Here is a 26,373-nt window from a genome sequence, read left to right on the forward strand (position 1 = left end):
ATAGTGACAGAGCTGGGAATGGATGGCTCTGGTTAATTTCACCATCAGTACGTTTTTATCAGCCCGTCAGCGGAACTTGTGCGGCCAGTAGATGACGAGCGTGCTCATCCCAACCAGGCACACTGGCAAAATCTCTCCCAGGAAAGAGCGACTTCTAAACAAGGAGCACTTGTGATAAGCACGACAACTACGACAGCCTTACGTCTATCGCCTTCTACGTCTCCATCTGCTCCGCCTGTCACCGACACATGCTTATTCTGAACGGAATCAAAGCTCGGAAATTCTCTTCTTATTTCCTTCTAATTAATCAAGAAATAGAACTTCTCTGCATTTTAAGCTTCCGTTCACGGCATTCAGAATACAACCATTAATCTTGATTCGTCATTAAAGTTTATTACTATTTTGGGTGAATTCAAATACTCTCTCTGTAGATGCCCAGCACGAGGGAGATGAATCTAATGTCTTTTGAAGTAGTTGTTTTGACTCGTAATTCACGAAAGCCCTGTCGTTTTTCGTTCTTATCAAGTCTATTAAAGCGTTCAAGAGAGGGTTCGAGGGTTACTGGTTTGGAGCAAACGCCTCTCCTGACTATCCATTTCTGTCGCAGTGACGAGATTTTAACGAAGCGCTTATCTCGCGGAAGCCAAAAGAGATAGCCCGACGGATTATAGTCGCTGACCTGAACATGTTAATATATTTTCATTTCCGCAGCTGTACTTTGACGATGTTGGCGATGACTTGCGACTCGCTGCCATTGGCGTTCACCGCGTTTTCAGCTTTCACCTATTTTAAATAACCACTATAATTATTAGCAGAGCTTTCACCTCTAAAACAGACACAAGGGCTGCATCAATAAAATTATCAAATTTCCAGACAAAGGTCTCCCCTTCACGCGAAAACGAAGGTAGAGTTGAATCAAGAATTCGGGTTTAAAATTCAACTGACGACTATTTATCAAAATACTCTTTTGAACCCTTGCCGACGTGTAGACAGAACTTCTCTTCTATCGTAGAAAAGAGTGACATTTTTCTTCACTGAGACTGAAGTCCCCCGTCTTTGTCCTCGTAAGCTTTAATTGCGAACGATAAAAACCAATTAAGATTCCGCTTGGCAAAGTTGGGATAAGCATGACGGTCGTCAGTGTTTTGCCAAATGAAAAATATTGAGTCAGTTCATGGAGCGTTGAGTCCGCGGCAGCGAAGGTTTAGAACAAATATTTTCTAATCGAGGCCATTCCAGGACCTCTTTACGTGGAAGGCTTTCAACGATCACGAGGCAGAAAATATAAAAAAGGTATAATTGTTTATTCAATGTGATAACACGACCGGGTTAAGGCTAAGCCTTCACTAAGGGCCGCTAAGATTCAGGGTAAAAAAGATTGAAAAGTAGAACAGATTGGTTGAGCGTAAAATTAAACGAGCAAGTGTAAGAGGGTGTGATCCGGAATTACCATCGTCCATGGTCACCCGCTATTTCACTCTACGAAACAAAGTCACGTGTGGATAAACTAAGTGAGGAACAGGAACAAGAGCGATCCGTAAACAAGAAAAGAGGGAATAGAATGCGTGATGAAGAAATGTTTAGAAAGGCGAAGCAGCGTGTTTTGAAAATCAGCATATTAATCCTCGATGCTGCTAGGCGCATATTTAAGACATTCGGTTGCCAAAACAGACAAAGTGTTGAAGCCTAAAGAAAGCCGCTTTATTGTAGAAACTAGGCACGAAGGATCTAGGCCCATCCTTTATACGCAATGAATAAGGTGCTCTTCTAAAATTTAAAGCCTCATAAAGGTCATTCAAACGCTTTTATTGAGAGCTTGAAAAAATCAACAAACTTTAATTGGTAATATCATGTTTTCTCTGCTTATCAAGAATAATCCAGCCAAATGTTGAGTGAGAAAACAGTGCCGCATTGTTCGTAGTTGTAGCACTAGCTGTTCTAACGTTCTAACGCACTTGTAAGCACTCTCGGTACAAACAGAGCTTGCCAGAATTGAACTCTCATTCTGGTATTTACAAAGCTTGATAGTCGATAAGGAACAAGTCAAGAGTAGATTCGGAACGGCAAAAAATGCTCCTTATAATTTGTAGGGACTATTCGCAGTTTCAAGTTCTAATCTCTAAAAAATTACTGCTTTAAAAATGAATAAAATGGTCATTTTAGAAGTACTTCTCCATCGAAACTAACTGCGTTAAGATTGGAAGGTATAAATTAAAATAATTTGTACGAATTTCCGAGAAATCGATTTTCCAATTTTGTTGGATTCGGTCGGACAATCTTCTGACAAACCACACCTCTGGAGGCTCTCCAGCCGCTCATAAGCAAAAGTGGGCTCGCGTTGCTCAACCGGACCGCGGTCGCATATTTGAGCCGGCGGAGGCGCCAACGAGCATCTCAGAGTGCTCACGAATGGCGGTCGCGAGCAATCCTAGATACACTGCGAGGAGACGCTTTTTTCACAAATCCTAGCAACCGTTTCACACCGTATCAACGGCAGATTTGATTTTTTTCTCTGAGAAAAATAATAACGAAGACAAGAAATTATGAAATCTAAGGTTTGATATGTCAAGTAAAGCGAGAGAACGATCAAGAAATTTTCGATGATAATTTCGAAATAATATTTCGAAATTGTAATTCTGGGTGATCGGGGCGGGTGCTCCACGACCTCGGAGTGATTAAAGAAAGCGACGCAGGCCAAATGGCTTCATGAGGTAGAGAACGCGAACCTCGAATTGATTAAGCCTGGCTTGCGAACGCTTCCTTCAACCATTAGTTTCAATCAGGGCTAATGTCACCTGTCGTTCGGCGCACCACCGCCGATTAAATTTCCCTTCACCGCAAGACAGAGAGCGAGTTGATTTTCGAAAAGAATTTGAGGCTTTCACTTGTCAGCTCGTCTGAGTTCCAAAGCTTTTATCACTCGTTCACGGTGCGACAATAATGTTATACTGTGAAAGAAGCGCCACACTTTTCCTCAGTTTACCTGCTTCGGAATTTTTACTTACATTTTTTCCAAAAAATAAAAATTGACCTAGAGCATAAACAACCACGTAACTATGATGTTAAGATAGCGTAAACCTTCTGAATGGAGCCATTTAAACCTAGTAGCCACAATAATTAAAATATTTAGCCGATACTAAATCAAACGGGGCGCCTTCTCGGAGGCACTCAAGGACTCAGTAACTTGCTCTTTTCTATCCACAAACAGGGATGAATCAGATATTTATAGTGCAAACAGATGATCTAAAAACGCGAATCCAAGTTACTTTTTCATAACGTTCTTGCTTATTTTGGGCATAAAATACTCTATAAAGTGCGATTATGGGTTCATAATATTGAATAAGAATCTTACCGTATTTTAAGGATAAACGATCACGTCGACGACAACGAGAGAGTGACGCTTTCTCGCACTCCTCAGATGGCTCACTAGCAAGTGGTCAGAGTCGCCAAAGTTGCAAAGCACCTAGACTCGACAATGCAGATCTGATGGACAACAACCTGATCGACGCGGAAGTGTGTGATCGCTCTGAGTTTCTAAATCTGTGGCTGGAGCAGTTGGAGGAAACTTCGCGAACGCTGCCTCATGAAAAACTGCTTCAGCGCGTCGTCGAGCTTGAGACCGAGCTAGTCGACACTCAGGAGAAGCTCAAACGCGCTACAACCCGCCTTGAAACGCAAAAATCATCGTCATCACATGGACGCGCTCGCGCAAGACCCTACTACGTCCCCTTTGACATCCAAATGTAAATCTCCCCTATCACCATTAAAGACCTCTCGAGACGCGAATATATTTCAACTGTTAATAATCACCCTTTTTCTATTGGAATATACAGCGCTCGTTAGTGTGACGTTTTGGCGAAACTTTATATTTTCGTATCCGTATGATCGTGTAAAATTCTGTCTTCTAGTGAAAGATATAATGTACAATTCCGGTGTAAATTGGTCAATCGAGTATCGAGTACTCTTAGTACCATTATTTTTAAATAAATAACTCTTTGATTAAAATTGTCTGCTTTGTTCCGATGTTTTATGCATACGCTCAATAGCAAGCATCCATTGAAAATGTAGATAAAGACTTTCTGCAGCTGGTAAAATGAAACTATCCAGCTGAGATACGAACGATGTTTTTTTTTTGTCAGGCATTTATTTGAACCGTTGCCAGAAATAATTTAGCTAAAGCGCAGAACAAGGATTTACTCGACAGTGCTGAAGTAATCTTGGGCCTTGGCAGGGTTGATAGTCTTCTTGCCAGGTTTCCAGTTAGCAGGGCAAACTTCACCGTGCTCTTCGACGAATTGGAAAGCCTGGAGTACTCGGAGGGCCTCTTCGGGAGATCGGCCAACAGGGAGGTCATTGACAGTAGAGTGTCGGAGGATACCGTTGGGGTCAATCAAGAAGAGACCTCGAGTGGCGATTCCACCGGCAGCGTCTGAAAAAACATTGAACCGAAATCGAAAACTTCTCCAATTTTGACTAACGAGGGTTAATTTACTCATTCAAATTGTTGAATTAGAAATTGCTACGTGTTTCTGAATAAGCGCCGCAGTGAAAATAAGAATATTTCTAGCGTAGACTGTTCAGAAAAAGAAAGGAAAAGTTGATTGCCTAGATTCAGTGACCTTCTCGAGAGGTGAGGCAAGTTGGACGAAAGGCCTCTTCATTGCGAAAAGGTCATTTGATTCACGCAATTTTGGACGAGAGCATAACTTACCGATAAGGACACCGTAATCTTCAGCGATCTGCTTCGAAAAGTCGGCGAGAATGGGGTACTCAACGCCTCCAAGGCCACCCTGATTACGGGGCATATTGTTCCAGGCAAGATGAGAGAAATGCGAGTCAACGGAGCAAGCAATCACTTGGCAGTTGTTGGCGGCAAACTCGGAGACCATGTCGGAGAAAGCGATCAATTCGGTTGGACAGACAAAGGTGAAATCCAAAGGGTAGAAGAAGAATAGAACCCACTTGCCCTAAAAAAAGATAGAAAATGCAACTAGAATATCAGAGTACCTCGGAAGTGTACTGCTCAAGGCTAATTTCTTGGAACGCGCCATTGACGACGGCCTGACCGGAGAAGGCAGGTGCCGGCTGAGTGACTTTCGCTGAATATAACCAGCGTCAACGATAGGTTTTGATTTGTGAACCTTACCAGAGGCAGCCCGTCGGGCGAGGTGACGGCCGATCTGACGGAACATTTTTCTAAAAACAAACAAAATCTTTGATATGTTTTGATTCAGGTCACTGTATTGAATTTTCGGGAAGGTAATTGAAAGGCTTTTTGGTACTGTTTTAGCTGATTTGAGAAGTTGAAGATTGAGGAACAGGGCAAGAAAACATGCGTAGGTCTTTTCTGAGCGAATTTTATTTGAAGAATGGATTTGCTGGGAATCGGCTTATCACTTTTGATCAGTTGGATTGAAGCGTTGCGTGAGCGCGCCGTTGACTCTTATGTACATGCACTTGAGTTTCTGGCAGTAACTTGGTTGGTAAGAACTCGTAAAAGCACTCGAAGACTGAAAATATTTAAAACTTTGCAGGCAGGGGCTTCACTTACTGTAGCTTCGTAAGTCGGCTCCTTCACGACGCCTGTTTTTGTTGCTTTGACGAAGTTGACGTACTGAAAGAAATTCTTAGAAAAAAATTACGAAGACTGGGCTGGACTGACAGTAGATAGAATATTTGGTATCATCTGAGAATTCGTCACGTTAGCGAGTATGAAATTCTCAAGAGCTTACCCTTGGGGTGCCAGCCCGGACAGCTGGCTGCGGCTTGCCTGATTGCTGTGGTTGCTTGGGACGCGACCACGTATATTCACTCTGGTCGAAAGGCGAATTACCACGACTGAAATATTGAAATGAAAAACTCTCTCCGCTTTTGCTCTCTCAGACCTGTCGAATGGATTTATTTCTAGTGAGTTTCTTTCTTCGCCGACTGTTCTACGAGAATTGCAATAGGCCTCGATCTCTTCGAGAGAGATCGGGGAAGATTCACTCTCTTTGTCGAGATCGTTGAAATATTCACGCTTTGGGACATTTCTATTTTTCGACGTCATTTCTTAAATAATTGAAAATTTATTTCGGACGAATTGAATTTAAATAATGTTAAGTCAAAGTTGACGCCCTATCGGGCGCCTGGAACAGGAAAGAGATGAATAAATACTACAGAAAATAGAAAAAGGGTTTAAGGCACAATGAAAAAGGAAGATTTCAATATAAGATTCGAATAGAAGGATAGTCCAGATGTACACCGATTCGGCAAGTTATTTCTATCAAAGTAGAATCAGCAGTAAATCAGTTGAAGGGATAGGATTAGAATCGTTTGCGGAATATAGTAACAAAGGTCTCATTTAAGGCAAAGAAATATTTTCTAAAGCACTTTTTCGAACTAAAATAAATTCGTAATGGTCAGCCAGTTCTGAGCTGATCAGTTTTCTCCCAATTGACGGCGACGTAGTCCACGTTGTTTGTGTTTGATTCGATTCTTGGACTAGGAACAGTTCGCATCGGTTGTTTATACAAGCTGATGTGTTGCTGATGATGCTCAGCGGAGTAACGCGGTCGATTGGGCGTTTGTGGCTGAACATTACGAAAAGGCAAAAAACCACGCTGCTTACCATGTTGTGTTCAGAATTTACAGATCGCTCCGTGGTTCGCTGGGAGCTGCGCGAGTTGCACCAGGCTTTGATGTCGTCGATTTCGATTTGCTCCTCTCGCTCAAGAATGTCGAACTCTGATTTTGACTTTATCAATAACAAGTTCGATGTGGGAGGATATTTATTTGTTTTCTTGCTCGGAGCGGATAGATTTGTCATGGAGCTTGATTTCTAAAAAGAATCTCATTCAAACAAAGATTGAGACCACTGAAATTTGACCTCACGGGTGAGCTTCTTTTTGGAGCGATTTTTCAGAAGGTACTCTTGGCGACTTCGTTCTCGCAGTTCTTCGCTCATCGGATCGTTCTGATAGAGATCGTCAACGGGTGAGAAAACACCATCGGACTCGAGTGTCTCATTCGAATTTGAAATTCGCCCTGCAGTACAACTTTTAACAACTTTTTATGTAAATAATTAACGTTGAACTGAATCTACAATATATTTTGTTCATATCATTACCATAAATGTTGGCGTTGTCGATGTCGGTGGTTGGAGACGGACAACTATGATTGGTGAAGGGTCGAATCTGAAGCAATATCTTAGCGATGATGTTTTGAAAATTGCACCTTTCACCCTTCCCTACGAATTTCGATTTGACTCTGCTTGCGTTACGTTTAACTAATCAACTAAGTTCAATAAAAAAATCGTGGACGGAGGAAATTCGATCAACTGAACCCAAAATACTTTTTTCCACGTTCCAACTTGTTAAGATATTTGTTTTGCCGAAGAAATACTATGAACTTACTTGATTCCATTCAATCTCTGGCTCTGGCTGTGGATTATAGTCGTATTGTCCTAGGTACATTTTTAATGGCAATGTATATCTAGCTTATCATACTATCTGTGGGCTGATCTTCGATTGTTCTCTCCTTGCTTTCAGGTAAATTCGTGGCGCAGCATAGTAATCTTGTAAGTTTTTCTACTATGCTTTGTTTCATCAACCGAGAAACTCTCTTAAAAATTCTCATCAAAGCCAATCGAAAGTACGCCTCGAACTGTGTGGCACTTTTTTAAGATTCGCGAAAACTATATTTAGTGCTTAGCACGCTCTGACGTTATCAATGTGTTAACTGATCAACGAAAATTCAGACTAATAGAGACTAAATAGACATCCTGTATTTTTAATTGTATCAAAAAGAGTATCAACAAGAGTTTTCGTATTTTTATTTCATGTTTCAGTGGAAAATAGGCACGAACGAGCGTAATTAATGGATTGTTTTTGTTTCATTCGAAGTCGGGGAAAAAGGTTGAAGGATTGAATGCTGAGGTTATTGGGAATGTGCTAACGATTTGAAATGAATCAGTAGTGAAAAAAGCAAACGAGTTTGTTTGAATTCGGGAGTACAGAGGCCCTTTGGTACATGCATTTGAGAACGTTTGTCAAAATAAATAAGAATAAAGATCGTTTTTTTATTGAGTTCAAATTATCGCACTAGAGTCTCTTTTAGAGACGAGAAACAGGAGCGTGTCCGTTGAAATTAAATAAACAAAGTGGGGGAGAGTCGAGAGAAAGTACAGTGTAGGCATAATGTAGTGCAGTGATTACAGAACTATTTTGGAACTATAGTGCCGTATATCTGTCGCAGTTATACGAGTGTCAAGTATTTGTCGGCAAGAGAGGATTCCTTGAGCGATATTCGTATTTTACAATATTTACAAATGTGCATGAGTCTGGTAAGAATAAGTAAGAATGGCGATGGCGTTAATCCTGGTCTGATAAGAGCATCACATTGCGATCGTAGGAATAAATATCGTTTTCAGCAACTTCTTTTGACTAAAAAGAAGTTAGTATGAGACTGTGGTAGTGAGAGTAGATGGACTGCTCGAATCGTCGAGCTTTTCAACAGAAATGAGACATACTCGCTGTACTTTGCGCTCTGCTCGATGCATCTCAGGTTGGTACTTGTATTCGCCTCGTTGGAAGCAGCCCAGTTTCCAAAGTATCACTGTGATAATAATCTTTCGCAGGGTTGAGACGCATTTTAGCATGCCTAGTCTCTTATTTAAATAGCTTCAAATAAATCATCTATTTTTCTAGTCCTTCTCAGCCCTTAACAAAATGAGAACGCCACCGGCAGCTGCTACGACGATGACCCACAGGGGGACTGTGAAAATTGACGGTGAGGCCTTTTCCGAGTTACCTGTGACCCTGACTGTAGCTGTCATGTCACTGTTGGTAGCGACAACATTGTCTGCCTTGAAGAAAGTTGCTTCTTTTTCGTTCTCTTCGCTTGAAAAATCTACGGTCACATCACTTTCTATCAGAACTTTGTCAATAGGAGTAATGCGATTAAGGAATTCGGAGAATGTTGGCCGGTATGCGTACGCAACGAAATCAAAAACGATGTTTTCACCGCGACGTAAGTCCGAAATCTTAAGACGGTTTTAGATTCCAGCTCTACTAAAAGTGATTTAACGACTTACCACACATTTTATCGTTTCGCACTTCATTTTCGAATTTTTGCACGAGTATTTCTCGAAGTCGTTGAGACCCATCCACTGGGTCCCTCTCTTCTTTGGGTTGGCGGACTCGAATTCTCGATTTTCACGTCGTCTTCGGATTCCATTACGTATATTTTGCGGATCTTTACTGTCGAGGTTCTCGCATTCGATGTCGTTTCCGTTTTTGTCAATTTTGATGTCCCAGAGATACAGTAAGAAACCGCCCGAGTTGAACTCCTCCATTGGCCAGTGAAACTCCAAGGCCACTCTTGGAATGGTCAAGCTTGATTCCGTGTAGATACTGTATCGATGCTCAACCTGAACGATTAATCGTCTGATTTCGATGAACTCACTCGTGATAACAAACCTTCGGGCCAATAAGCAACGCTTTGTTTGGTAAGTTCTCTTCTGTTTCTTTTATCTCGTCGATATTAAGCTTAAAGCGGGAATTAAAAGCGACTCGCTCATATTTACGGTTACCTGTTGATCCTTGGGGATTAGGCGATAAGAGAATTGACCAGAATCGACTGTGCTAGTTTCGATTTTCAGCATTGGATCGAGCTTGATGCGCATTATGTAATCTGTTTCGCCGTCGTCTTTCTGGTGTGAGGTAGTGTTCTTCGAAAGGTGAAAGGATATCTCGTCTTGCGAGACGATCGTTGCCTGTTTTTGAAATCGAAGGCGAACTTGTGCCTTGTCGTTGTGCTTGAACGGATTACCCAGGACGCAACGCAGGGAAGTGTACAGATCCCTCAAAACACTTTAATACGAGGTATACCAGAAGGTAAGCTACCTATTGCTCAGTTCACTGTCGTTCTCTTCTTTGAAGCACTTTACATTGGTACTGTCCGGGTCGATCTTGTCGTAACCGTGATAAAGAACATGTTTAGGGTAACGAACTGTGAAGCTCGCCTCGTGGGCGTCGTCTTTATTGTTACGACTTGTAACCAGGAAGCCGATCAGTTCCTCTCTGCCAAGCGTGAATGTAGTTAAACTGCGTTTCTGCTTTCGGTTCTGCTTTTTCTGAAATTTCAGATGTTCCTGGATAATTTCTTTGGATACTTACATTATTCGTTGGATTAGTAGAACTCCACATAAACGTCCCATTCATGTCTTTAACTCCCATCTGGAACTCTCCGAAAGTCTGTAAGTTCGACTTGCAGATCAAGTCGGGACCGCAGTTGTTCTCCACTTGGATTTGAATATTTTGGGAGGAGCTGTCGAGAGAATCGAGAATCGGAATCAAGTCCGATGATTCTGCACGTCGGGAACGGCCCTTTCCTGCCAAATCCCACGTCAGACGAACGTCGATAGGTGACAGTTTGTCATCGTATTGCCTAACAAAATGCGTAAGATTCAAGACATTTATACAACCATCAAGGAAGGGAATCCTTGAAAGCATCTAACCCTTGTTTTCGCAGATAAAACTTGACATCTTCTACGCACTCTTCTTTCCCAAGCTCGAGCGAGATGTCATCAGAGAATACAGTTTGCGCATCGTCTTTGTCAAAGGAAACACGAGGGCGTCCTCTTCTTAGACCGTCGAGAGTAATGTTGTAGTTGATCTGAAAAATCAATTAGACTCTATTAAAAGCTAAATTGACTCACAATTATATTCTTTTTCATAGAGTTTGAGCGTTCGTTGAAGGAAAAACAGAAATCGAGCGTGATACTGCGTTCATTTTCGTCCAACTTTAATGATTTCTTATTTGGCTTTAGCTTGGATTGAACATCAATGATCGGCCTTGATTTGAAAAGGAAAACGCTCTCGCTCAGAGATCCAACGATCACGTCTGAGTACCCGTTGTCATCGAAGTCCGCGGCAGTGATTGAGTACCCAAAGCCAATTACTTCCTCGCTGTTTTCAGTTTCCAGCACTTGAACATGTTTATTTTCCTCGGTAAAAGTTCTGTTTCCATGATAGATGTAAACTTTGTTTTCACCAGGGGCAGCGATCGCTAAGTCATCGATCCCATCGTGATTGATGTCACCGACATTTCTGATGCTCTGACCAAAACGAGATGCGTACGGACCCTCTAGTTTTATATATTTGCCACCTTCTAGGTCATTTTTAGAGCTCCAGCTTGGATTGTCACGGCTGAGGTAAATCAGGACCAGGCCTTCAGTACTTCTTTATTTCGGCTGAGATACAATTCTTTTGGATCTTTAGCGCTTATGCTATTTATAGATAGACAAATTTGTTATTAAATGAAAATTTTAGGCCGTTCCTAAGCTTATCAGTCTGATTTATATAAACATGGAGTGGAGCGCCGACGACGATATCGAGTTCGCCATCACCGTCCAAATCAATCGTTTCGACAACTCGTCCAAAGCCGGAGATATCAGCTATTCCACGAACACCGTCCCTTGATTTCCCCGGCGGTCGAATTGTAGACTGCAAGTTGAATTTCTTTCCATCACTGTCAATAGTGTAGAGGTTGACTTCATTGAGATGATCTCCGCCGGAAATTAGAGTGATGCCAGGAGAGTTCGATGTTAAATTCGCTGCTTTCAAAGAGGTGCCCAAGTACGAGTTAGAAAATAGCCCCTTGTCCGGCTTATTGATGAAGTCTTCTTCGATCAGCGGCTCGTAGATCCATGTGTATGGATTCGGCAAGTCAACGTCGAAGGTCATAAATTTATCCATAAAGACGTTGTCCAAAGTGTTAGTAGGCAGTGCAGACACAATATTTCCTGCATATTGAAGCATATTTGGCAAGCCCATATAAAGTGCTGTCAAAGCGTCATCTCCGATAGTGGTGGGCGACCATTCCGCCGAGAAACCGGCGTTACAGAAAAGATAATTCTTCAATGACGGGTCGGATGTACTCGACAGCGTGGTTTTATCGAGACAAGGGTTGAAAGAACATTCTGGATCGTCCTTGATCCTGAGCGAGCTGTCGAGTATCATGCATTCGCCAACTTGGGTGTTGATCTTTTTGTTATTTTTCGAGAGCCAAAGCCTCGGAGAGCAGACAGCTACGTCGCCGTCCGGCCCAGCACTGGCGATCGTGTAGCCAAACATTTTCCCAGTCTCGTTGAAGCTCCAGTAGTAATCGACATTTTGGCCCTGTCTAGCAATTTGACGGTTTCGGCTTTCAACGCATGACGAGACGTCTACCTTCTGGCAATCGGGCTTGAGTCCGGACGCGTTGAGGGGGCATTTGTACAGGGATCCTTCCGAGCTGTCAGTTGGCGCTCCAATTAAAAGGGTCCACTCGGATTGAGACTGGTGCAATTCGAGGGAAGCACCAAAATAGCCTAAATACCTTGCTCAAGGTGTAATTCTCGTCAGCTCTTACCTTTATTGCCCAAAAGAACTCCGCCATTAATAACATTTGATTGTTGAAGATTGAAGGCAGCTACTAAAGGGGAAAATATCGCCGATGCTCGCATTCTCAGAAGGCTTCTTTTCTGTCTCTTCCTTTCTTTGTCAACTCATATCTGAATTAAAAATGCAATGAGTATTTTTTTCTCTCCGCCTTCAAGAAAAAAATGGGCGCTGCCCCCAAGCGTGTTCAAGTCGTGAGTCCGAATAGATTCACAATAAATTCTTAATCACTCTAGTTCACACTTTTGGTCGTGAATGGGAAGAAGGATCGATTGATATCTCTCAAGTCGCTCTCAGTCTGCTAACTTCAAATCGATTTTCCGGTTTCAATGGTTAGATCGATTCTGCCGCATGTTTTCCGCTTTTTTCGTTACCAGATATCCGTAATAAACTATTCATAAACAGTAAAACTCTCTAACTATATTATCCTTCGCCGAAAAGTCGAAAAATATCTTTGAGAAAAAAGCGAAAGCTAATTTTCGGGTGAAATTTCTTTGTCTCTGGATAAGGGGCGCACATCTGACGCCCACTTTGATCAGAAAAGCCTACTTGACAGGAGGGTATGAAATTTTATTCTCGGTGGGAGAGTGATGCCGAGTGGGTCACATACAAAAAGTGGTCAACGCTTTTTGGGGCACCCATCGACGGTCACACATGCTTATCATTCCTCATACGATAAATAGCCGCCACAACGACCTATTTAGAGAGGATTTGTTTGTCTTGATATAATAAAGATACAAACGCGCGAAAGTGGGCTCTTACGTTTGTCAATACAGCCTTTTTATATATCAAAGAGTATTTCAAACAGATGCAAACCTTGGATTGAAGTTTTAACCGATATTGAGCGTCCGATTCATGCGAGATAAATTATTCCTTGAGTTCTCTTTTCTTAGCAAATTTTCTTACAGTTCCGCTTTTTGTTTCTTCGGCGTGTTCTAAGGGATTCTCTCGCTTTCACATATGAAATGGGGGATAATAGAGGAAACAATTAACCCAAGCGCGGTCAATTACTAACCAACTGTCGAGGAGAAAATCTCAGTTGGATTCGGCGCCGCCGCACTCTCCCGCCACAGTCGAGCGGGTTTTTGAAAGAAAACTCCCGCGAAATTCTCCCTAAACACGCCCCAAACTGGAAAAATTTGCGGATGAGTGGCTATATTTGCTGTCCGCCGACAGTTCATTGTTTGCTCCGCCAAGAAAAACCCGAAATCGAGTTATTTTGCAAGTTCTTGCGAACGCAGCTGGCAGCCCTTTCATGGCATTTGGTATTGACGATTTCGCGAATTTGATATCAAATATAAAATAGTTATCCGCTCTGGCGAAATTAAAGGGCTGGGAGAATCGCAAAACTAGCTTATTCATCTTGAACTCACCAACAAAACCTCCATTCAGGGGTGACCTCTGAGATGAGCTTATCCCGATCAAGTTCAGAAGCGAGAAATTGCCCCTTCTGTAATATCAAGCCGAATCGTGTAAAGGCGTCACGCTCAGTTGCTTCAAAAAATCTTTTGATCAATCGAGGACGTTTTGGATTCGGGGATTTTGTAGTCTCGCGAGATCAAAAACGGATTTATGAGCAGATCGTGGCTTCCTCATTTTGATCTGGGCTCGATTCAAGTTGAACGATATAAATTCATAAATCACCCGCGCGTTTCCGCAATAAAATCATTCCTTTCGCCTTCAAACGATTAGGTCAACTTCGAGAGACGTTCCTTGTAATTTATGATTGGTACACAAATATGTTGGCTAAAAACAACGACTCGGGAGCGGGAACATCACTAGAACAGGCCAAGCTGAATTAACCATCAAGTTTTGTTTCCACTAAAAACAGCTCTTTCCATCAAAAAATGTTTATTTCCTTTATATAAATAGTGTTCTCGTGGTGATCTGGGCGAGCTGGTGATCAGCTCTTTGCAGTAGCTAAATTGTCAGATAGGTTTTTGTAGCAGATGCCCATTTTCTGGCGCGTCTTGAGGGATAGTTCTCTGGCAGCTGCGCCAATCTCTTCCGAATTTACATGTTTGGGGTAAATTGGATCTGAATATTTATTTTTACTCTTGGCGGCGATCTAATTTGCATAGACTCACCGAGGATTTGAATGGGGAGAACGTCGCGCCCAGCATAATCTTCGTGATTAGCGATCACAATGGGCACAATAGGCACACGCGCCCGCAGTGCTGTCTGAAACGCCCCAACTTTGAAGGGCAAGAGTTCTTTTGTTGGTGCTCGCGTTCCTTCTGGAAATATGACGATACAGTATTTCTCGCTCGAGCTCAATCTGAACAATGGGATAAGTCGAGGGTTTAACGCTTCTGAATGTTTACCGTTGCTGAATGGAGTTCATCGTCGCAAGAGCCTGCTCGCGGTCGGATCGATCGATGAAGGTCAGCCCCAGCTTGTGAAAAACAACGGAAACGGGACCCAAGCTCTTCGCAAGAGACGCTTTGGTAACCACGGAGCCGTGCAAGGGGATAAACTTGAGCAGGGGACAAATATCGAGACCTACGTTCTTTTCTAAGACGGGCGAAAGCGGGGCTTAATTACCTGACTGATGATTACAAACAATGACGCAGTTCTCATTTGGGATCTCGCCGCGAATATCTATCTAATTGCATGTTACCGAATATGAATCAAGAATCCACGTTGAGTTTTTAAAGTTCCCTTTTCGATAATTAAAATAAAGGATTCACGAATTCAGAAGCACTTCCTTGGTACGCCAAATGATACTCATGAAGAACGGGACGATGCGGGTGGCTTCGAATTTCGCATTTGCAAGGAGCTGGTACACCAACACTAAAAGGACGGAGCAAACGAAAGTGGTATCGCTTTTTACCTGGGATGACGAGTATTTGAGCGACAAGGAAGAATTCTATGCGACGGAATATTATGTCGATTCTCGGCGAAGATTTTACTGTTGAGGTTTTTTTAGTGGGGAATTTCATTGAAATGATTAATTTTAAAAACGCTTTCCTATTGTCCCGCGCAGGAGGCCATAAAACCTATATTTCATTATTATAAGGAAAACGAAATTCGAGAGGTTAAGAAACGAGCTTCCATAATTTAAAACTTTTCAAAAGTTCAAGGAGCTTGAATTTGATGGAGACTTACCCTAAGTAAAAGAGCCAAACTCTCATATGAATGTCTCTTGTTAGTAAATTGCTGTTCTTTCGCCTTATTGCACAAACTCTAAACACTTTTTCCCTGGCGTCGTTCTAGAGGTCATGTTCGGAATTTATAAAATCAGTATTTGCAAATAGTGACTATTACAAACAGAGCATGCTTCAGCGAAGATCACTTACTGGCCAGTCAATAGATTTTTAATAGCTTTGTCGATTTTATTACATAATGATACATTTTTGATATAAGCAAGGCTGTTGAAGTAATTATGGCTGGTGTTGGGCCCACTCTGCGCGAAGTTTTTGAATTATTTCATCGTCGTTGACTAAATGCTTGCACATCCGCTTGTTCTGCACTTGTTTCGGGATCAGTCCAGCTTTCTCGCGTAGCACCCCTAAAAATCAGTCAGCCTTGTGAATTAAGAAGAAAGTTCCGGGATGATCAAACGTGGGTATAAAAAGGAGTCTCCCTGTCTGTTTTGCTCATTTGAAAAAATAGCCAGCGATGGATGAGCAAGAGATGGGAGAGCAAGATTTGAAAATGAAGAGACTCTTGGACAACGCCGATGCTCTTACATATATACTCAACACTCTGCAAGTACTGAAATCTAAGGAAGGCGAAGAAGATGAGTTTCTCGTTAAATTGATGGATGATGAACGTAAAGCCCAAAAGGAAAAAGAGAAATTTGATATCGAAAATCGTTATAAGATGGAGAAGATTAGAGAACAAAGAGACAGAGCTGAGGAACGGCTCCATAGACTATGCATAGTAAATAACTTATAATGATAATTAGCCGTATTATTAAAGGTAGAGCAAAGCAAAGAAACGATTAAAGGACTACAAGAAAACGATGGCGGAGCTTACCAAACAATATTATTCGTTGGATCATAAAAAAAGCGGAGACACTGCCTTAGAAGCAACAGAGTCCTCAGAGCCTTCCGCAAAGAAAACAAAGCTGACTGAGCTCGAAAACTCTGACGAAGATGAATCTTCGTCCGAAGTATGGGTTGTATTCGAATCAAAGATATAGAAAAAAGTATCAAATCAGAGAAATAACCCAAACAAGGCTCACCAGTCCCGAAAGTAAGAGGACTAGATGGCAAATTGTACAACTTTTGGGAAGTCGACTCTACTCTAAAGTAAATCCAGACAGTACTATTTAAAATTGATATGTGATAAAATACTGAAGAAAAAAACAGAAAAACTTATTGACACTGAAAAAATAAATTGAAATACGCGAACCTGTCAAATATGCATCATCAACAGGAGCATCGCGATAAGTAACTTGTGCGTTTTTGAAGAGTTTCACCGCTGCCCATCGTGGCATACTGAAACAGGCGCCCTCGCAGTACACTGGATAAAATTCTTTTCCGTACGATTCCCACGATGTTTGCCATTTCCCTTTGCGCGTGACTCTAAAATCGTTGAATTTCGGACGCCAGTTATGCAAGAGTTTTACCTTGCGTGCTGTACGTAGTTGTACAAACAAGCCAGTTCAACTTGCGAGTTCTCGGCCTTATTGAGAAAGCCCAGTATCAAAGGTAAATCCGGAAAAACGTCGTCGTCGACTGAAAGATAATTTCGTGAGTCCGTGCATTCGTTGGCAAACCATTGCAGTCCACTAATTGATTTTGAGGTTAGATTCTGATACGCATCAAGATAGTCGCCGACTTTTAAGAATGATTGGAAAAATATTTATGAAAATCGCAGGAGTATTTATCAATCACATTCCTAGCAGGTCTTGTTTGTCTCGCCCCTCGTTTTGCAAATTCTTGTTCAAGTACTTCGAGTCCGACTTTCCGACGAGAAAGATTGTGGCAATAGACCATTTTTCGATGGCATGCGTGTGAGCCCATGTATTTCGAATTATCTCTCGCAGGCCAGAGCTCTCAACGCGAGACTTTACGAAGATGACGAGGTCTTTCCGCACGCAGTCGACCTCTGGAGTGATCATGAACTCCAAATCTGGGACGGTAGTGTTGTCCGCGTAACGCTTTGGAATGGACTCATCTGGGTTCTCGGCGATCAGGTATCGAACTCGATCGATCAGTTGTGCAGTTTGGACTACCCCCTCTTTCTTTTGCAATTGAGCAAGCAGCGGGTTTCCTGGAATTACTTCCGCCTTCTTCTCTTCACTCTCGGGTTCACTTTCTTTGCTCGAAGTCTCCGAAGATAATGTGGTGCTTGTCGTGCTCGTCGAAGACGTAGTTGATTTGAGCACTCGCGGTGCGCTTTTGTCGTGAAAGTCGATGTCTACCTCAAAGTTGAAAGCACGGGGAGTCCTCTTCTCTTTGTGCGGGATCGCTTTTCCATCGTCAAGACTGCTCGGTTTGATCTTCGAAACCAGGAACAGGTTGAAGACAATGAAGCAAAAGCCGAAAAACGCCAAAAAGTTCCTAACGAGTGATTCGATTCTACCAGGACCTTTTTTACGCCTTCTGCGCTTTCTCTCTTCACCCATTTATTCCATGCTCGATTCAAGTACTGGAAAGAATTTCTCGCGAAAAAGAAAAAATCGCGCTTGCCCTGCGGGGATGTTTTGCTCTAACATTTTAAAAAGACTAAAATAACTTAGCCCTGAAATACAAACAATAGAAGATGTCCGATAAAACACAAATCTATTCTCTCTCGTTCTTTCGCTTAAATAAGTCAATCAACAGTAAATGTATTTTCTTTCGCGCAGCCAAGAGACAGCTTGAACCATGCTCTGAAGGCTGTTGAATACTCTGGTTTCAGGTCTCGTCGTTACTTTGTCCAGCATATACATCAAGTGCTTGTGATAGGAGGAATACGGTATTCCAAGCTCAAGCGCTATCCTAGTCCATTCTGAAAAACTCTTTTAGGGCTTTAGTTAAGTAGAAGCTTCTCACCTGTTAACACTTCCGGATCTCCAAGGCGTCGCTCGTCGAACAGTCCTGGGTTGTGTAAAAGACCGCGTGCGACCATAACACCGCCAACACCAGTCGCCTCATATGCTATTTGAGCGTCTTCGCGAGTGCGAATACTTCCGTTGTAATTAACGGGAATGCTACAAGGAAAACAAATCAACTTTGCATTTTTAACTGACTGTTACCTCAAGGTTTCGACAATAGTTGAGATAGTATTTACTCTTACAGGGTGATCCCTTTCTCCATGCGTCCTACCATGAATCGACAACATGGTCGCGCCCGCCTTCTCAATTCTCCTGGCCATTTCGATTGTTGCTTGCAAGTCGTCGAAGACGCGCGTTTTGACAGAAATAGAAAACTGCGAATCAGGAATCGCCCGCCGCGCTACCAAAATAATATCAGCCAGCAACTCGGGCTGCTTCATTAAGATGTCGCCGTAGTTGAGTGCGTTGACCCAGCGCTGAGGACATCCGCAGTTGAGGTCGATTCCCTCGCAATGTCCGTAAAGCATTTGGGCCACTTGGGCGAAATCGTCGCCTTTGTTCGCAGCGAACTGGACGACGAGCGGCCCATCGTCCGCATTGCTGCGCAAATCGGCATCACGAGCAGAGGCCGAGTTGATGAACGAGTCCGAAATCAGCATTGGCGAGAAGCAGAGATCGACGTTGAACTTTCGGCAAAGTGCGCGGAAAGGGAGACGTGAGTAGCGCACCATTGGCGCGCAGATTGATACAAAACGGTTGTTTTCGCGAGCAGTAGAATAGATTTGGCGGATAGAGCCGAACCGGCGACGCCTCTCTTTTTGTAATTCATCCCTATCCATTGAGTTTTCTCTCGGCGTACTCTTTTTCGAACTGGGCAAAGTACTCTTCGTCGAAGGCGGATTCCTCCTCCTCTACTGGCTTCTGCACTTCTGGCTTTGTCACTCCTGTGATCTTGCACCAAATATTGAAATCAGTGTCGACTCTGCTTTTCTGAACAAGACGATGCTTCTGCGCCAGTTCCTTTTCTCGATCTACTTTCTAAAAGTATCGATTTATAGGTAAAGGAAATACGTGCTAAAATACCTTGAGTCTCTTCTCAGCGATTTTCTTGTCGGCTACGTATTTGTTGTTGAGGCCGAAACGAGCACTAGCGGCTTCCTTGTTGGCTTTTTCTTGCTTTCGGAACTTTTTGTTCGTCTTATGCTTTTCGGTCTGTGCAGCTGCTGCCTAAAATAAATTTGATTTTTTGATTAACTATCATTTCCTGTTTTGCCTTTTGAGATTTCTTCTTGGTGAGTTGGGTGATTCTAACGTCGTCGCAGTCAAGGATTTCGAGTCCTTCGGCTAACAAATCATCCATCTGAACTTTACAATTCAAGAAAAGTCTTCCTAGATTCAGAATTATAAACGCTTGAGTCTCCGAGACGAATCTAAAAATTTCTCTGTCTGCTCCGCCAATCAGCGCTCAAGGAAAAAATAAGCTAAAACAGATCTACTGAAAAGAGCATTTCTTATTTTTTGTCCGGCCGTTCTACCAACATCCTAACAGACGCACAAATGCGAAGAGATAAGAGAGAAAACAAAGCTCAATCAAAAGGAACTCGACCTGCGTTTATAGTTGCGGAGCGATCTGCACCCAAAGGGCTTGAAGGGGTAGTTTCTTTAACACTGACCTAAATTTTCTAATTCGCTCGGCTTTAGATCAAGAAGGAGAAGTCTTCGATCATCACTGCAATTAACGCCACAAACAATCGTGCAGCCCGCAAAGGAAAGCTACCAGCGGCCAACCAAATCTTCGAAAGTAATCATCAAACACTCAGTGTCTGAGATTTACATCTTTTTTTCTTTTAGCTGGCAAGGAGAAGAGACGCTTCCGTAAATCGGCGACCAATGCTCCTTTGCTTCGGACGAAGAGGATCTCATTGGCGCATGAAATCATGGTCAACAAATGGCTGATGGAAGAGCATGAAGTGAAAGAACTCAGCGATGCATTCCGGGATGATACCTTGAAGCGAGAAAATCTTCTTAAAAAATACGCCGAGAATTTGGAGTGCTGTAGAAAAGAGAAGGAGCAGCAGGAGAGTCGTCAAATAGGGAGTTTCTTCGAGGATGAAGCCAGTTCGGGCGAGTTGGATACTGACGAGCTTGCGAGTGATGACTTGAAGGAGGAAAAACAAGTTCGGAAGATTGTTGGTAAGTGTCCGCTTACTTGTTGAAACATGATAACGACGGGAAACTCAGAGTCATTCACCAAGACGAATTCGAAGGTGGGCATGAACTGGCTCAAAGCGTACTACCGCAATGTCGTAGAGAAAAATGAGAAGAAAGAAACAGGACTCATTTTCAAAATCAACGAGTTACAAGAAGCGGTAATTCGATACGACCTATCGTGAAGCCGAGTTTTTTGACTTCGACGGAGATTTAACTCAAATTTGTACTTTTTTTCTGTCCTTTAATTTTTTACTGCCGTCATCATTGCATTGCCCATCAACTGCTTACTTCAAGCTTTACGAGAAGAAGAATGACCAAAAGACAGATTATCAAACTATTTTGTATCAGCTATTTTGCCCATTGTGCCTTTTGTGCATGGATTTCGAGCGGGGGCAGCAACCGACGGGGCGCAACTCAGTTTTTGATTGGTTCCTTTTCTGAACTTCTGACCATCATATATACCTAGGGTCTCCGGACAAAAATTATCTTTCGATCCTCAAGGGGTTTTTGGCATTTTTATGAGCTCTATCGATAGCTTAGAAGATACTGAGGAAGAATATGAAATAAAAAAGTAGGTGTATAATTTTGGAAGTTGGTCAAAAAAGGGATTGAAAATTCGTACTTTTTCACATTTTGGCATTTTTGACCAACTTCCGAAATTATACACCTACTTTTTTATTTCATATTCTTGCTTGAAATCATCTAAGCTATCCATAGAGCCGATAAAAATGTAAAAAAACCCTTGAGGATCAAAAGTTAGCATTTTTTCTACCGGAAACCCTATATATACCAGTCATAATCGGACAAAGATAACAGAGAACTTGAAAGCAAAAAACGAAAGCCCGTGACGGCTTTCTTGCGTGCCCAACGGCCCGAAATTCTTCACCGCTTGTAACTGCGGTCGAAAATCCGGCCGAGTAGAGAAATTTGTTTTAGCCCAGAAAAGCTAGTTCTCACCCTCATACGCACACTTATGTTCATTCCCCATTTACTGCCCTTAGATTATTGCTAAGAATATTTCATATGGCTGCTATAAATAACGCTCGTTTTTATTCCAGAAGTCGGGCTCTCGTAATGGAGCGAATTCTTGCTCGTTTCGGTCTCAACGTGGTCGATGAAGATTGGATCAAGTCGACCTGGATGCAGCCACTTCAAGAGAGTCAATTTCACATGGATCTGCCAGAGCCAAATCTCAAAGATATGATAAGGCTCACTGATTTCCTCAAAGGGAACACGATCTCTGTAGAAGACGTCCCGAAAGAACTTCTTTCATATTTGGCCGTTGTTACAGGAACGGATACGATTTTGATATTAAGCAGAACTTAACTTCTTGAGATGAAGATTATAAATACGATCCATTACAAAGCCAAGTTAGCGGAATGGAACTCTCCCAGCGATGAGGACATAATCAGAGACGGGCCTGTTGTTTTACGCTCAATTGAAGCCTACTTGCGTTTGCTCTCCATCGAGAGAGCTGCGGCATTCAACATCTTTCACCCTCTTCTGTTCGAGCAGTCGTGGGTGATCTTACAAACTGTCATCACAAAAGAACACAGTGCGATCAAAAATCGCCGCAAAAAGCCTGATCACGAGACAATCATGCTTTCTGCCGTTGAAGATGTAATCGCTGTGCTTGGAGTTCTGTTTGAAAATTTTATTTTAACACGAGATCATGCAGACCGCGCCATATCTACCTTCGCATATCTGATCAACTCCAGCGCAAGCCTCTTCTTGGAGACGTCCCCGATTTCCTTCATGCTCTATCATCTTCTCGGTCAGAACATTAAAACAGAAGTTTTTCCAATCTGTATCCGTATCCTGAATCACAAGCTGTTGCCCCTGAAGTCAAGCTCCATGAATCTGACTGAGCGAAGATGCTTCGATATCGTTTTGCACGCCTGTGAGATGGCAGGAAAGAGGAAGAATTCGTTCTTTTATGCCCTGATCAGAATATTGGTTTCTCAATCGCATGACAAAAACTCAACCCGAGAAGCGATAGACGAAGTGATGACCAAGTTTTTTCCTCTTTGCGATATTGAGACGCAACTCAAGATCATTAGTTTCATCAAGAAGAACATGGAGACGAAGAAAGTTAGCCAACGAGCGCTCAGTGTTGGTGTTTTGAAGAGGATCCTGTACCATATCCCGAGTCAGGAACTGCAGGAAAAAGTTGATGCAAGCATGCTCTTCAGTAAACTAGCGAGACGTTGCCGAGATTCGAATCACACGGTGGCCGCCCGAGCAATGTTCTCCCTCGCCGAACTTTTGGAAGGATGCATCTTGGGTCCGACAGATAGTCTTATGGCTCCTGGTGCTCTCCAACCGTCGTATCTGCGTCGCCTTTCCACAGCTACGGCGAACCGATTATCAGTTGCCACATCACAAGTATCTACTACGAGTTCGAATATGACAACAAACTCCTTGTTCGGTATCCATCGATTTTCCGATCATGCTACGATGACTGAAGCCTCAAGAAGTACTCTACAGAAAACCTTTTGTCTGGACTCCGACGGACTTTCAGTACTTCAGCAGATGCAGAACAGTAAATACCAGCTCGTAAGAAAAAGCGTTATACTGCTAACTAAAGCTTTGGTTATTCGGCAGTTTGCTAGTTGTGAAGAAAAAGTTTGGCAGATTTTTGCACGAGCGTGCCGCGACCCGCTGTTATCAGTTCGACAAGTCGCGGTCGCCGCATTTACGAATCTTATGAACGCGCTTGACACGTTCGATCACCCATCTGGCCTGAACAACTCGATGATGGAGTCGACGCGTAGTGAATTCCGACTAGATTGGCTTAACGTCATGCTCGATGCGTTGGAAGATCCCGAGAGAGCCGTCAAGGAAGTAGCCTTTAATGGGCTCTATCTGAACTTCATCACGGTAATTATCGAGACGGGAAATCACGAGATGTGGAATTGCTTGGACTTGGTTAGCGGGAATATGTACGAACCGTTGAAGAATAATTTGATTGCTCTCTTCGAACAAGCGAAGTCTGACGAGAAAGTGTCTTCTTTTGTGCCACTAGCGAAAAATGCTATGCGCAGATTAGAAATACAAGACGGAGAGTCAGGAGCATGTTGGATTCTATTGAAGGTCATCTACCAACTGGAAAAAGACTCAATCGCCGTGATGGATGTTTTGACGGTGTTCAAAGAACACATTGAACATTTGATGAAGGATGCAGCTTGTGTTAGCGCTGTCGCCTTCGAATTGGTCATCGAGCTTGCAGAAAACGAGTTGGGTGAAAATATGCGTCAAGATCTTCTTGATTTTGTGAGCTCCATCCTCAAGATCCTCTGTCCCAAAAATCTGAACGTCATTGAACCTCTTACACGTCTCATCCGTATATGTGCTGGCGATGGGCTCAAAGATTGGCTTTCTGGGAGATTTTCTATTCGCGAGATGGCCCGTAGAGTCAACAAAGTTGGTGATGAAAGTTTGGACCCGTTCGACTACATGTCCAACTGTGGCACTCTCATAATCACTGTTCTCTTCTACTCCGAGTTTTTAGAGATCACACCAGCTGATGACCGCGATGAGTTTGCCCAATATTTGAACATGGTTTTCTTCAAGGATTTTAAAGGTGTTCTTAACACTCCGCTGCCTACGGAGCTGATGACCGCTCTGATTCACGTTCTCGGCAATTTGTGCATTCGAAGAGGGAAGAACAGCGAAGATTTGGTGCGCATCTTTATCTATTCGCTTTCTGATCGCGCCAACTGCGCGTCAATCAGAATCGTCGCGCTTTCAATCGTAGCCGACCTTTGCGTTGTAAAAACTCACTTGGTAGATCGCTTCATGGACATTCTCGCCGCATTACTAGAAGATAATGATGAAACGGTGCAAATTGCTACGATGCAGCATTTGACAAATTTGCTCAAAAAGGATTTCATCCGAATGGTGACAAATAGACATCAAAGTTGAATGTTAAAATTATTTTAAGAAACCTTCAATTCTCACTCGGATGTTGATCCTCGCTGCTGATCCCGAGCCTAGATCAAAGATCGTCCATCAAAAGGCTTCCTTTTGCTTGCGACAGGTTTTGAAGCCAAGAAACCCGAAAATTTTCCAAGAGAACTTTATCGCAGTCATGATTCTTTCTACTGGAGCGTTTTCGATTGACCCGTCTCACGATAGACGATTGCAGATCAGCACACAGACGCAGAGAAGCACTACCTTCGAAACTGGCGCTTTTCCGGGAATTGAAGGCCGAGCAAGACGCATGCAAATCTACACCTTCTGTATTTGTAACATGGTGAGTCCTTCCAATTCATTTCACCTCTTAAAAGCTTTTTAGTCGGAAGAGCAACGCTTGACTGTTTTTTGCAATATTACCAATTTGGTTCTCGCAATCCCTCTCCTGCGCAAAGTTGATATCACCAGTGTAGAGATGACTGAAGTATTCTTTGATGCTCTTCATCTTCTTTATCGCCATCAAATGCTCCAGTTCCAGCTTGTTGGCCCCAAGAATGCCAGGTAAGAACACCTTATCTATATTTTTATATTAAAGCGTTTTAAGAAATGCAGAACAAGACCATTTCGACGATGAGCCTTTGCGCAAAGAGGGTATGAAGAGGGCAGCTTTCCTTGAAACGTGTGCTAAGACAAGAATACAGTTCATCACGAAGCAGACCTTCCCCATCCTGGTTGACCTTCGAAATGAACTAAAGACTGTCCGTTCCCCGTTACTCCCAACGATCGGAAAACTCTGCCAGGCTTGGTTGAAGGAGATTCCCGGGTTGAAGGAGTCAGATATTATGTACAGGAATCTTCAAGTAAGCGTTCGTATATTTTTCAGATTATAAATGCGGTTAAGGATGACCTGTCCGAGGAGTGTGCTCTCTGGGCAAACGATGATAATCCCATTCCAGCCCCAGCTCGAGAAGATGCTCCAGGCACACCTGCTACGCCGATTCGCAAGAAAAGCAAGCGGAGTGGAATTAACCAAAATGTATCTATTTCTGAGCAAGTGGCCGAAATTTTCTCCGACTCCGAACCCGAATCCGATGCAAATATCGAAAATACTTCGTCCAACATGACGGTTCTTGAAAAGTCCGTGTTGCAAATAGAAAAAACTCTCGGCTCCGGAGAGGAACAGGAAAGGTAAACTCGTTAGAATGCGTTTATGTTTGATCGTTGCGCTTTCAGCTTGCTTTCACCAGCGCAGCAAAATATGAATCGACGACGAAGTCGCAGATCATCTCTTGCTGCTCTTTCGTCCAACTTGACTCCGATTCGCCGAGCCAATCCAGATCACGAGGCGACTCACATGACGCCAAAATGAAGTGGAAGAAGAATTTTGTACACTTCACTTTTATCACAAACTTCACCTTACTTTCACATTCCACTATTTTTGACTGCCATATTAAAAGTCTTTATTATCACTCATGCCTTTTAAAATTTCCAAAAGCAGTCAGCGCTTGTGGTGATTTTAAGCTTGTTGTGTTGCTTTGTGTAGAAATAATAGAAACTGTACTTTTCAACGTGAAATCAAGAAAATTATTTTAATTAAACTAAATCATTTCCGCGAAGCTTACGGGGTAGAATTTGAGACTATTTAGCGCGCAATCATTCTTCATTACTTAAAGTGAACCCCTTGGTAGATAGATTTATTGAGTCCGAATTTAAAAAAGAGATATGAGAATCAGTGCATTGATACTAGCTACGATCGACGCCAAGGTACTTTAGCTTCTATGCCGACGTGTTTATCGAAGTCTCTTCGTTAGGGAAACTGTGACTGGAAGAAGTGGT

The 26,373-nt window shown here is 42.7% G+C and overlaps 12 protein-coding genes and 1 long non-coding RNA gene across 13 annotated transcripts in view; 4 read left to right on the plus strand and 9 right to left on the minus strand.

Annotated features, from left to right (window-relative positions):
* LOC145707847 (adenylate kinase-like) overlaps positions 1–26,373 on the plus strand; it is a 38,821-nt gene that overhangs the window by 7,883 nt on the left and 4,565 nt on the right. The window lies entirely within an intron of this gene.
* Positions 419–917, minus strand: LOC145710076 (uncharacterized). The gene is made up of 3 exons (XR_014135001.1): positions 825–917; positions 718–783; positions 419–679 (listed from the first exon to the last, which is right to left on the minus strand). It is a non-coding gene; the product is annotated as an uncharacterized LOC145710076 (long non-coding RNA).
* On the plus strand, positions 2,455–3,999 carry LOC145707410 (uncharacterized). Its single transcript, XM_081784933.1, has 2 exons — positions 2,455–2,555; positions 3,364–3,999. Exons 1-2 carry the CDS (start codon positions 2,544–2,546, stop codon positions 3,745–3,747), a joined length of 396 nt encoding a protein of 131 aa, XP_081641059.1. The 5' UTR covers positions 2,455–2,543; the 3' UTR covers positions 3,748–3,999.
* Positions 4,125–5,286, minus strand: LOC145707848 (uncharacterized). The gene is made up of 4 exons (XM_081785434.1): positions 5,147–5,286; positions 5,008–5,099; positions 4,712–4,967; positions 4,125–4,429 (listed from the first exon to the last, which is right to left on the minus strand). Exons 1-4 carry the CDS (start codon positions 5,190–5,192, stop codon positions 4,194–4,196), a joined length of 630 nt encoding a protein of 209 aa, XP_081641560.1. The 5' UTR covers positions 5,193–5,286; the 3' UTR covers positions 4,125–4,193.
* On the minus strand, positions 5,370–6,062 carry LOC145707853 (uncharacterized). Its single transcript, XM_081785438.1, has 4 exons — positions 5,886–6,062; positions 5,733–5,838; positions 5,552–5,614; positions 5,370–5,510 (listed from the first exon to the last, which is right to left on the minus strand). The coding sequence occupies exons 1-4, from the start codon at positions 6,047–6,049 to the stop codon at positions 5,394–5,396; spliced, it is 450 nt and encodes a 149-aa protein (XP_081641564.1). The 5' UTR covers positions 6,050–6,062; the 3' UTR covers positions 5,370–5,393.
* On the minus strand, positions 6,083–7,646 carry LOC145707841 (uncharacterized). Its single transcript, XM_081785426.1, has 6 exons — positions 7,488–7,646; positions 7,395–7,444; positions 7,109–7,175; positions 6,869–7,026; positions 6,611–6,820; positions 6,083–6,572 (listed from the first exon to the last, which is right to left on the minus strand). The coding sequence occupies exons 1-6, from the start codon at positions 7,615–7,617 to the stop codon at positions 6,402–6,404; spliced, it is 786 nt and encodes a 261-aa protein (XP_081641552.1). The 5' UTR covers positions 7,618–7,646; the 3' UTR covers positions 6,083–6,401.
* LOC145709179 (integrin alpha-6-like) lies at positions 7,797–11,221 on the minus strand (the record flags this gene model as incomplete). The annotated part of the gene is made up of 10 exons (XM_081786860.1): positions 7,797–8,423; positions 8,510–8,608; positions 8,705–9,022; positions 9,074–9,409; positions 9,459–9,527; positions 9,572–9,842; positions 9,885–10,114; positions 10,158–10,428; positions 10,499–10,656; positions 10,700–11,221. Coding segments are annotated over 10 exons (2,346 nt in total), but the record flags the coding sequence as incomplete, so codon positions are not given.
* On the minus strand, positions 11,259–13,554 carry LOC145707832 (integrin alpha-6-like). The gene is made up of 3 exons (XM_081785415.1): positions 13,239–13,554; positions 12,394–12,535; positions 11,259–12,352 (listed from the first exon to the last, which is right to left on the minus strand). The coding sequence occupies exons 2-3, from the start codon at positions 12,485–12,487 to the stop codon at positions 11,274–11,276; spliced, it is 1,173 nt and encodes a 390-aa protein (XP_081641541.1). The 5' UTR covers positions 12,488–12,535; positions 13,239–13,554; the 3' UTR covers positions 11,259–11,273.
* On the minus strand, positions 14,283–15,654 carry LOC145707842 (1-acyl-sn-glycerol-3-phosphate acyltransferase alpha-like). The gene is made up of 8 exons (XM_081785427.1): positions 15,531–15,654; positions 15,393–15,421; positions 15,256–15,333; positions 15,130–15,215; positions 14,967–15,027; positions 14,747–14,924; positions 14,510–14,700; positions 14,283–14,459 (listed from the first exon to the last, which is right to left on the minus strand). The coding sequence occupies exons 1-8, from the start codon at positions 15,554–15,556 to the stop codon at positions 14,326–14,328; spliced, it is 783 nt and encodes a 260-aa protein (XP_081641553.1). The 5' UTR covers positions 15,557–15,654; the 3' UTR covers positions 14,283–14,325.
* Positions 15,798–18,052, minus strand: LOC145709180 (beta-1,3-galactosyltransferase 1-like). Its single transcript, XM_081786861.1, has 4 exons — positions 17,265–18,052; positions 16,999–17,209; positions 16,782–16,954; positions 15,798–15,933 (listed from the first exon to the last, which is right to left on the minus strand). Exons 1-4 carry the CDS (start codon positions 17,998–18,000, stop codon positions 15,806–15,808), a joined length of 1,248 nt encoding a protein of 415 aa, XP_081642987.1. The 5' UTR covers positions 18,001–18,052; the 3' UTR covers positions 15,798–15,805.
* LOC145707836 (tRNA-dihydrouridine(20a/20b) synthase [NAD(P)+]-like) lies at positions 18,141–19,388 on the minus strand. The gene is made up of 3 exons (XM_081785420.1): positions 18,613–19,388; positions 18,410–18,567; positions 18,141–18,365 (listed from the first exon to the last, which is right to left on the minus strand). Exons 1-3 carry the CDS (start codon positions 19,248–19,250, stop codon positions 18,193–18,195), a joined length of 969 nt encoding a protein of 322 aa, XP_081641546.1. The 5' UTR covers positions 19,251–19,388; the 3' UTR covers positions 18,141–18,192.
* Positions 19,861–21,907, plus strand: LOC145707845 (uncharacterized). The gene is made up of 4 exons (XM_081785431.1): positions 19,861–20,064; positions 20,113–20,212; positions 20,263–20,604; positions 20,653–21,907. Exons 1-4 carry the CDS (start codon positions 19,969–19,971, stop codon positions 20,802–20,804), a joined length of 690 nt encoding a protein of 229 aa, XP_081641557.1. The 5' UTR covers positions 19,861–19,968; the 3' UTR covers positions 20,805–21,907.
* On the plus strand, positions 21,697–26,006 carry LOC145709181 (condensin-2 complex subunit D3-L-like). Its single transcript, XM_081786862.1, has 7 exons — positions 21,697–21,864; positions 21,964–24,522; positions 24,566–24,877; positions 24,920–25,098; positions 25,142–25,397; positions 25,439–25,725; positions 25,771–26,006. The coding sequence occupies exons 1-7, from the start codon at positions 21,697–21,699 to the stop codon at positions 25,904–25,906; spliced, it is 3,897 nt and encodes a 1,298-aa protein (XP_081642988.1). The 3' UTR covers positions 25,907–26,006.

This window comes from Oikopleura dioica, chromosome XSR (assembly GCF_907165135.1).
Source record: "Oikopleura dioica chromosome XSR, OKI2018_I68_1.0, whole genome shotgun sequence".
Lineage (NCBI taxonomy): Eukaryota > Metazoa > Chordata > Appendicularia > Copelata > Oikopleuridae > Oikopleura > Oikopleura dioica.